The 9,623-nt window shown below is 41.1% G+C and overlaps 1 protein-coding gene and 1 long non-coding RNA gene across 3 annotated transcripts; one reads left to right on the top strand and one right to left on the bottom strand.

The window, feature by feature from the left end:
• Positions 1-850: 850 nt before the first annotated feature.
• On the bottom strand, positions 851-4,715 carry prps1b (phosphoribosyl pyrophosphate synthetase 1B). 2 transcript variants are annotated; one of them, XM_005467873.4, is made up of 7 exons: positions 4,401-4,715; positions 3,793-3,982; positions 3,127-3,225; positions 2,782-2,906; positions 2,427-2,600; positions 2,076-2,235; positions 851-1,927 (listed from the first exon to the last, which is right to left on the bottom strand). In XM_005467873.4, the coding sequence occupies exons 1-7, from the start codon at positions 4,520-4,522 to the stop codon at positions 1,835-1,837; spliced, it is 963 nt and encodes a 320-aa protein (XP_005467930.1). In that variant the 5' UTR covers positions 4,523-4,715; the 3' UTR covers positions 851-1,834. The 2 variants fall into 2 exon arrangements, with proteins under 2 accessions (XP_005467930.1, XP_003445943.1); XM_003445895.5 differs by having other exon boundaries at positions 3,799-3,982; positions 4,401-4,714.
• A 1,250-nt stretch (positions 4,716-5,965) lies between these two features.
• Positions 5,966-9,349, top strand: LOC112841927 (uncharacterized). The gene is made up of 4 exons (XR_003213421.1): positions 5,966-6,214; positions 6,349-6,547; positions 9,017-9,096; positions 9,215-9,349. It is a non-coding gene; the product is annotated as an uncharacterized LOC112841927 (long non-coding RNA).
• The last annotated feature ends 274 nt before the right edge of the window (positions 9,350-9,623 follow it).

Genomic DNA, 9,623 nt, shown 5'->3' with positions numbered 1-9,623 from the left:
AATTTATCAGCAGACTCTCCACATTGCAAGAATGTATCTAGTGGGCAAACAAACCAACAGCCCTCTATATTTGTATTACATAAAAAAATGGCATCACAAAATTTTACGGTAAAATGCACGTGGTTCAAGAGTTGGGAGTTCACCTTGTAATCGGAAGGTTACCGGTTCGAGCCCCGGCTCGGACAGTCTCGGTCGTTGTGTCCTTGGGCAAGACACTTCACCCGTTGCCTACTGGTGGTGGTCAGAGGGCCCGGTGGCGCCAGTGTCCGGCAGCCTCGCCTCTGTCAGTGCGCCCCAGGGTGGCTGTGGCTACAACGTAGCTTGCCATCACCAGTGTATGAATGTGTGTGTGAATGGGTGAATGACTGGATATGTAAAGCGCTTTGGGGTCCTTAGGGACCATAAAGGCGCTATATAAATACAGGCCATTTACCATTTCCTTTAAATTAAACATTTGCAGCCCTCCCCCCCCGCCCCGCACTGCGGTGCTGAACTTTTCTCAGTTGATCTTGTGGAGCGATTTGTGAATGCCTTGCCGTGGAATCGCACATTAGTGTTTAACACGCCAGCTGTCTAGTACAACCTTCTGTGACGTCTCATTGGTCCCATGTAGCAGCTCGGGTTAATTTGCAGGTGAAATTTCAAGCAGTCTTCTCTCCTGGCTTTTGAGAGATGCATCTAAACAGCATTTTAATGAAAGACTTTTTTCCTAGTGCTGAGAATGTAACTCAAATGGACTATATACTTTTATGTGGTCTAAGATGACTGTGGACAATCTCAGCTGGATTCACGTGTCTATTTGAGAAACTTTCATGTGTCTAAGCAGAAAAAAAGACATAGAAGAGCCATGTTTAAGATCTGACGCATATTTAATTGTATTAAGAATGCATTCATCAAATAACTGGCACATTCATTCTACTGAAAAAATAAACAAAGATTTGGATTATGCACATAACTGACAACTCCTTCCTCCAGACAATGAAATAAAAGGCAGGTGAACATTTCTGAAGGAAGCTCCAGCCTGCAGAGACCCCAAGCTAAAAACCAAACAACCCAACCATGGAAGGCTCCTCACAGACCCTCGAGGACACTGGGCAAACCCCACTCAATGAGGGCACCTCAAGAGCCGAAAGAAACATCCAAAATTATTGTTTTCAGCCTGCTAAGACACAGCAAAGTGTTTGTCCAGCGGGAAACCAAACAGAAACATGAGAGGGAGAGAAATAAAATAAAGCAAGAAAATGATTTCATTTCAGACTGTTGAGGCACACTTGGTTGAGTGGAGCTTCAGTGGTACTGTAAACCATCTCAAAACACATTCACTTCAGTAATTATAATCTTTAAACAGCAGTGGATAAAACAAGCAACAAGAAAAACTACTCTCGGTCAATGTAACAAAAAGCACTGTAACAGCTTCATATAGCAGAAGCTTCTCCTGACCACTGGAGCCTTCCAGGGTTATTCATATTAGCTCTTTGACAGACTGACATTACTCCTGCAGAGGTGAGATGGTCAGGAGAAACTCTGGATCAAAAAGTTATGAACTAAGAACAAAGTTCACAGTGGATAAAACACCATTTATCCATATAAAATAAATATGCCAGCCTGAATTGGTAGCTTGCGATTGCTTTGGTGCCCGAGGCGTGACGGGACACCGCTGAAAGGGAAAGGACTTAAAGTGAGGGACCAGCGTTAGTAACAGACATGACATTTCTTTTCCCTCCAAACAATTAATTAGCTGAACATCTTTGTTAATGGTTGTGTTTGAGTTGGGGAAAATCCCTCTTCTCTTATTTGGTGTTAATAGCACAAGGTTGATGGTAGACAGCTTTTGTTACAAGGGAACGTGGCTAAACAGGTACGACACGGACTCGCCATTGTGAGTTCTGCGAATGGCCTCAGCAAGGATCATGGAGATGTCAATAACCTGAAGGAAAGAAAGAACAAGATGTCACACACTCTGTAAGACTCTGTGCAGCTTCAAACACCAGCTTCCCAAAAATACACACAGCAACCTGAGGTTTTTCAGCTCTTATGTCAATTTCTGTTCTGGAAACAGTTTTCAATTTCCTGACCTGTATTTTGGAACAATGCTTCATCTTCTCCTCTTGAGGGATTGTATTGGTGACAACCACAGCTTCAAAACAAGCATTGTTGATGCGGGAGATCGCTGGGCCAGAAAAGATGCCATGAGTTAAGATGGCATACACCTTAGTGGCTCCAGCAGAAATGAGTCTAAAAGAGAGAAAGAGCAAGATGCATTACAAGTCTCCATATCGCTGGACACAGTCTGCAAAACACATCTCTAAATGGGATTCGGTAATGATCACTTAGTTTCCACAGTAGCTCAAATACCTTTGCGTTTTGCACTGGAGCAAAGCTCAAAGCTCATTTACTTAATTTAAAAGGTAAAGAAAGTGCTTTACTTGTCAGCAGCATGGCAGATTGTGCCACATGTGTCAGCCATATCATCCACAAGAATGGCGACCCGATCGGTCACGTCTCCGACAAGAACCATGCGGTCCACCTCGTTCGCCTTTTTCCTCTCCTTGTGAATAAGAGCAAAGTCCACGTTCAACCTGTCTGCTATTGATGTGACCCTGCGAAAGGAAAAGCAAGCATTGCACCAGTTAAAGCTCTGTGTTTAAACTACTTTTGCATGTCAAATTAAACTCCTGTTGAGATAGGTAAAGCCAACAGAATGTTAATCTAAATTAAACTCTAGAGAAGATATGGAAAGGTTAAGCTATGGTTAAAGGTAGAACTCCTGTGAGAGCATACCTCTTGGCTCCTCCTGCATCAGGTGAGACAATGATGCAGTTTTTCCACTCAGGGATGTTCTCTTTAATCCATTTCAGAACAGCTGGCTCTGCATACAAGTTATCAACGGGTATATCAAAGAATCCCTGCAAATAATAAGAGATATAGACACACCAGTTAACCATATGGGCTTTCACCTTCCTTTATAGTACTCAAGTAAACAACGAGATTCATAATGCAAATTCTCACAAATCAGCCACACGGGGGTTTAAAATACAAACCAAAATGGTGATTTTGCAGGGCTGACAAATTGGAGGGTGGTGTATGAAAAACAAGTCTGTTTGCATGTACTGTTGTGTTGCTCACCTGGATCTGTGAAGCATGCAAGTCCATTGTGATTATATGGTCAGCGCCTGATACCGACAACATGTTGGCCACCAGCTTGGCAGAGATAGGGGCACGGCTCTGTAATGAAAATAGATCTCGTTAGTCACATGGAATAAGCAAACTGGCAAGCAGTGCTCAGTTCTAAAAATAACACTTAAGAGAGCTTAGCAGTTCAGTAAAATTATAGCAGTCAAATGCTGCAGGTTACCCTGTCATAGTGACACTATATATTAGTACTGACAATATAAAAGGTACATGGGTTGATTTAGCTACAAAAGGCATTCATTAAAATAGCCAAAACAGTTGAGAATGATGGGTTTGGCCCTGCTACAGAGCAAACTCACATTGCAATATTATATTAACATTTTTTATTTAGTAGATTAACATGTAAAAACATTTGATTCGTGCAGTATGATTAAAATGCCAAAAAGGGAATAAATAAAAATCCAAACAGCTGCATGGGGAGGTATGGAAATGCAATTAAAGTTAACTTAGCAAACAATACAGAGGAGGGAACAAAAAAAAAAGAAAAGAAAAGGGAAAAGCAAATATGCCCTGTTGGCTGATGGGCATGGCTGCAGGCTTCTTGTCATGGTGCTGGATGGCAAATGGCATGACAGAAGTAAGTAGACAGATATCCCTCACCCCCACCTTGTCCTTCTTGTCCTGCCGGGCGTACGGAAAGCAGGGGATGACAGCGGTGACCCTGGAGGCGGAGGCAATCTTGCAGGCGTTTATCATGATCAGCAGCTCCATCAAATTGTCATTGATCTCTCCACAACCACTCTGCACAATGTAGACATCCTCCCCACGCACGCTCTCCCCTATCTCCACGCTGCCAGAGGTGACAAAAACAAACAATTAGGGCTTAGGAGCTAACACATCAAGGCAGGTAGGAGATGGATGAGGGAGAGTAAACAGTGGCTCGTGTTTGCCTTTGTGATCTGATCTGGACAAGCGTTAAACTGAGGGTAAAAAAAGAAGCATGCAGTTAGGAAATGACAGTCTCAACACGGTACATGATGCCACTTTAAACCTATTTTGAGGCGGCTTTGGTGCTGAGAATTAGCTGGTTAGCATTAGTTCTGTGGAACGCATGGACTACAAGTTCCTGACAACAGTGCGCGGCAATTTCACCGTGACACCACGTTTCCCATTAATACATGTCGCTAGGCTACGATATTTGCCTACCAGACACACCTCTAAAAACTAAGCCTTTTTAAAGTAGCTACAAAACAAAGCAAACAACTCACCATGTTTCCTGGTTGCTAAATTTCTTTGTTACAACCTTTCCCAGCTCGAGACCCAGGCGGTCTGCTATTTTCTGAGACAGGTCCGGGTGTGAGCTACCGCTAAATATTTTGATATTCGGCATTTTTCTGTGGTCCAGGGCGTCGTCCAGTCCAAGCGGGCTGCAGCAGCGAGCGGTTGTCGGGTCAGAGCGATGGGAGAGTCCAAGACAACAACTGGGAATTGATCAACAGTTGAAGAGCTACTCTTAGCGAGCTTAAGTGTGTTCCCTACCTATCCACCATTATGTCCCACACATCCCGCGTGCAGCTTCCTCTGAAGGTGGCGCGCACGCTTTTGCTGACGTCGACACCGTAATTACGTCTTCCGGCCTTGACACAGTCACGTGAGCGAGCGGGGTCTAGAAAGCTCGGAAGTTTAGACGCGTCAATAAGAAACATGTAATAATTAGTTCACACACGACTATTTGAACAGATGTGTTTTGATTTTTTCAATTCTTTTTTGCGAGTTGTACATTTTATTGTATGATATAAAAAAATGCCTGTAAATGACATGAGTAAATCTCCTCTTTTTAGATGTTACCACAGCAGACCATCTGCCTCCATTGCGCCCCATCCCTACTATCCACCAAGCCTCTGCATGTCCTTCTTTATTACATCTATGAAGCTCCTCTGTGGTCTTTCTCTTTTCCTCCTGCCTTGCAGCTCCATATCCATCCATTATACCTCCTCTGCATATGTCCAAACCATCTCATTTTTACCTCTCTAACTTTGTCTACAAACTGCTCAACCTCCGCTGTCACATTCTCATTTTTAAGCTTGTCCATCCTACTCACTGCCAAAAAAAAAATTAAAAAAATCTTAGCATCTTCATAGTTTCTGTAGATCTAGAAAGACACAGTGCAACTCCAAGATGAACCAAATAACAATTAACAGTTTGTAATGTAGCAGATGTGCATCTATTTTTTTTATTTTGCTTCCGATTTTCCTCCCTAAGGGCAGAAAATTTATGTTTAACCAAATCAAGGAAAAAGGCACATGAATTTACTCAGGGTGTAGTAGATTTTTTTTATTTTCTTTTGGAGGTGGGGGGTACATGCAAACATGCAGTATCACTTGCAACCCCCTTTACTACTTTACCAATTACTCAAAACTCCTAACCTAAATCAGACAGCAGACTGGTGACTTTGACATTTTAAAGTGCACATCTAATAATGGAACAAACATCACTGGATATTAGACACCGATTTTAAAACAAGTATAGAGACCTCAGTCATGCCTCAGTCAAACTTGTTGATTCTGCAGAACTGAGTGGTTTTGTTGAGGTTTTGTTTCTTGAGGTTTTGTTTGGTTTCTCTTTTTCTTTCAATTTTACAACATGGAGATGTCAGGCTAGTTCTGTCTCAGGTTTCCACCTGAAGGCAGAGTTTCGCAATGTGGGTCAACACCTCCTCACCTGTTGGTAGTTGATTCAACAGGCTTCAAGTGTAAGAAGGACAGGCCACAGTTCCCTAACCGACTGTTCCCATTAAACTGGTGACTCTAGGGCACTATCAGTCTTGTTTGATCTCATCCTTTTATTCTTCTGCCCTTCTTAGCTGCTCATTTGAGAGCCCCATTTGGAGCATGCTGGCTTGAGAATCAACTTTCTTGCAATCTGGTAACAACTCAAGCTGTTTTGTGTCTCTTCCTCACTGCTACCTGGACCTCTGGATGTCTGCGACCCAGACTCAACCTGCCTGCCCGCTCTCCACCTGCTCTCCAAGGAAACCCACCTGCACCTACTTCCTCCATATTCTGCCACTCCACAGCCTCAAGTTAGATTTGATCTGCTTCAGTTTAGAACCTGCAATATTTACCGTGTCACTCTCTCTCATCTGGCAAACCTCCTGTGTTGCAAAGTATTTGCAAAACATTGACTCAATCAAGTATTTCTACTATATTTCCGTAGGGTTAGGCTTCCAGTATCTGCGGGGAGGAAGACAACAACCACATATGTACAGGTTAACAAAAAACCGTGCTCTCTGTCAGCAGTACCACCACATGGAGGAGAAAAACAATCTAACAATGAATGAAGAGTTAGGGTTAAGTACTGTTGATAACTAGAGGTTAGAAGCTCTCCCTCGGCCACGCCTACTCCTGAAAAAGAGGTCAGTGCAATACACACACACACACCTTTACACACACACATGCATGCAACTGATAGAACATAGAGGTAGAGTAAATAGAGGGAGGCAGTGACAGTGTTATTGCTTAGATCTTAAGACATTTCGTTTCCTAGACCTATTTGTCTTTCCACTTGTACATTTTATTGCTTCTTTTCTGCCTTAAACTAAACCCAACCACAAAGCAAATACTAAAAAAAAGAATAACAGCCTGGTACTAATAGGAAAACCGAAGTAGGTTTGCTCATAACCATTCTTCCTGTTTATATGGTCAGGGATTCTTTCACTTTAATGCAACTTTAAAGTGAATGATTGGGGTGGGCAATATGCAGAAATAAGGAGTAATTAATTTTGTGTCAGATCTATAATAAAGCCTTGGTCTGATTTAACATTTCTTATTCTTGAGCTAGTTTCCACCATTTTTCTTCCTTTCATTATGTTCCTTTTTATCCAGGTTTCACATCCACCAATTGGTGGTGGTGCCTTCCTCCAGAATAGAAAGGCATCACTTGAAGAAAGCCTATTAAAGGACAATGCTAGAGTGTCTCTCTGATTCTTAAGTGTCAATAAAAATTCTCCAGTCTAGTTCAAAGCATACCACAACCTCCTTAAATTGGCACCACTCTCACACTGTTTTCATCTGCTGTAACATGAAAGTCTTGTGATCTTATACAAGAACACGAATCATTGTGTAACCAGGCCAGGTATTTGAGGCCATGCCTGCCTTACATGGTCCTGAGGGTCTGGGATTTTTACCCATGATAGGCAAACCATTCGTCCATACTTGACCATACTTTTAAAAGCCATGGCTCTAAACTGTTGGTTGTCTCACCTTGACACGTGAGTTTTTTATGCCACCCTAAATCATTGAATCACTCTTTTACATTCAGCCCTGGAAATAGAAAAGTAAACATTAAATATATATAAATATAAAGTGCCAAGATCTTTCTTTTTTTTGATTGCATTTTATTGCGCTTGCTATCCTGGCTGGATTAGATAAGTTTATTTAGAAGAGATGCACATTTTGCAGCATTTTCAGATTAGTATCTCTGAGAAATAACTTGGTTGACCAAATGTAGTTTAAGGAGCTGTTTTGCCAACGCTACACTGTAATTTTTAATATTTTTCATCCACCTAGAGATTTTGACAGTCAACCATGTCACACAGTGCTCAAACCCTTTAATTTAGCTGCGATAAAAAAGAAAAAATCAGTTTCTAGTTTTGTCCTGATTTTTCCTAGCACATTAAAAGCTGTAGTCCAAACAGGACAGCTGCTACAAACATGTTTATTTGTAGAATATGTTGTACTACAAGAGATTAAACAGAAAATAAAATAAAGTGAACTCAAGCTTGAACATGTGCAGCAGCGCTGATGGGGAACATTTTCTGCTGAATCATTACTTTTGGTGCTGTTACAAACTGTGTTGTAGTGTTGGCATCATGGACAGGCTTTGGGGGTTCAGGCCCACTCAATAAAGTAATTATGCCCACTCAGCTGAATTCTGCTGATACACTTGAACTATAAGTTACACTAATTTATACAATTTTGTAATGAAAAACATAAACACCCATATCTCCAAAAAGTGTAATGTAGTGTGAGCTTAGTTTAATTATTTGGTTCACTGTAGTTTAGTGCTTTAGTGGGAAGTACTTCATGTGTCTTTGAAGCTAAAATGAGGTCGTTCATCAGCTTGTGCAGCTAGTTTTAAAGCATGGTCCTACTGGAAATATGCAAAAACAAATGAAAATGCGTTGAGGATTTTGCGTGCTCACGGTAAACTGCTCAGTGGTGAGTTCACTGATTCACTTCTACATCCAGTGAGAATGTTTCTGCTGTCTCCTGTTTGTGCAATCCAAGACAGACGTTTGTGCGCTGTTCTAACTGTGGCTACATTTCTCTATGTGTGTACTATGTGTGTTCATGATTTTAATTATTCACCGAATGCCCCTCTGTCCAACTGATATGATCGGCTCCCAACCCTGATGTGTAGTGAGGTGTTTTCATTGTGTATTTTTGCTTTTTGTAAATGAACGGTTCTATAATCCTCACTCTAAGATAATCGTGTGTAGAAAGTTGAAGATATTCATGTGCAGCATATATATATATATATATAAAAGGATAAAACATAGCACAAAATCATGAAAAGATATGTCTCAATATGGTCCAGTTTGATGCCACCCCAAACTTCCAGGTTGTGAAAATAGCTATTTCTTCTATGTTCCTCATTCCATGTGGAAGGGGGGGAAAAGTGATGCAGTGTGCAGCAGGACTTGCGTCTTTGTGACAGCACATACCATTTAGAATCATTAGAGGGTCAAAAGATATTGATTGTATTGTATTGCAGAGTAGTCTGTGACTAATGCATGGCTTGTTAATCTTCAAGCTCGAAGTGGAACAAAATTGCACAATTTTGCACTGTCATCAAAACTAATAACTTTTTGTTCTGTTGGCAGAGGTCTTAGCACATGACTGGCTGTTCCTTCTTTCTGTTTGACAAAACTGCTGACCTGAAGAAAAATACAAACAGGAAAAGGTACTAGTTTTCCACTATATTCATTTTCAAAGATATGTTGTCATAGTAGGAATAAGCAGATATTAATAGTAAAGTAATTTGACAGTGAGAGTGATCGCAGAAGTAATTCTTTTCTTAGGAATGTTCAAAATGGTCTTGATAAGAGATGGTCAAACTTTGCCAAGCAAAGATGCTTCGCTGCTTGATTTTGTCTACTACCTCAGGCTACCCTGGACCATCCTTTATGAGAGAATATCATCACACAATATGTGGCAGGATATGTAAAAAAATTAATAAAATAATGTTAATTAGGATTCTTGCTGGTTAAAAAAGCAACCTTGTGGGATTTTTGTGTGAATTTGAATCCAGTTTCTGTACTGTAATAATATTTTTGCTGTCTGATTGAAAGTCGGTACAGGTGGAATTAACAATGGCTCAGTCCGTTAAGCATCCGAGTAAATAGTGTTTGAGAAAATCAGAACCTCACACAAAGGGGACTGTAGTCATGCTCTGAACAGTTGTGAACAGTTCTATTGTGAGTACAACAG

The sequence above is a fragment of the Oreochromis niloticus genome, linkage group LG2 (assembly GCF_001858045.2).
Source record: "Oreochromis niloticus isolate F11D_XX linkage group LG2, O_niloticus_UMD_NMBU, whole genome shotgun sequence".
NCBI classification, from domain to species: domain Eukaryota; kingdom Metazoa; phylum Chordata; class Actinopteri; order Cichliformes; family Cichlidae; genus Oreochromis; species Oreochromis niloticus.
Note: the sequence above shows the minus strand (reverse complement) of the source record. Positions and strands in the feature narration are given on the sequence as shown.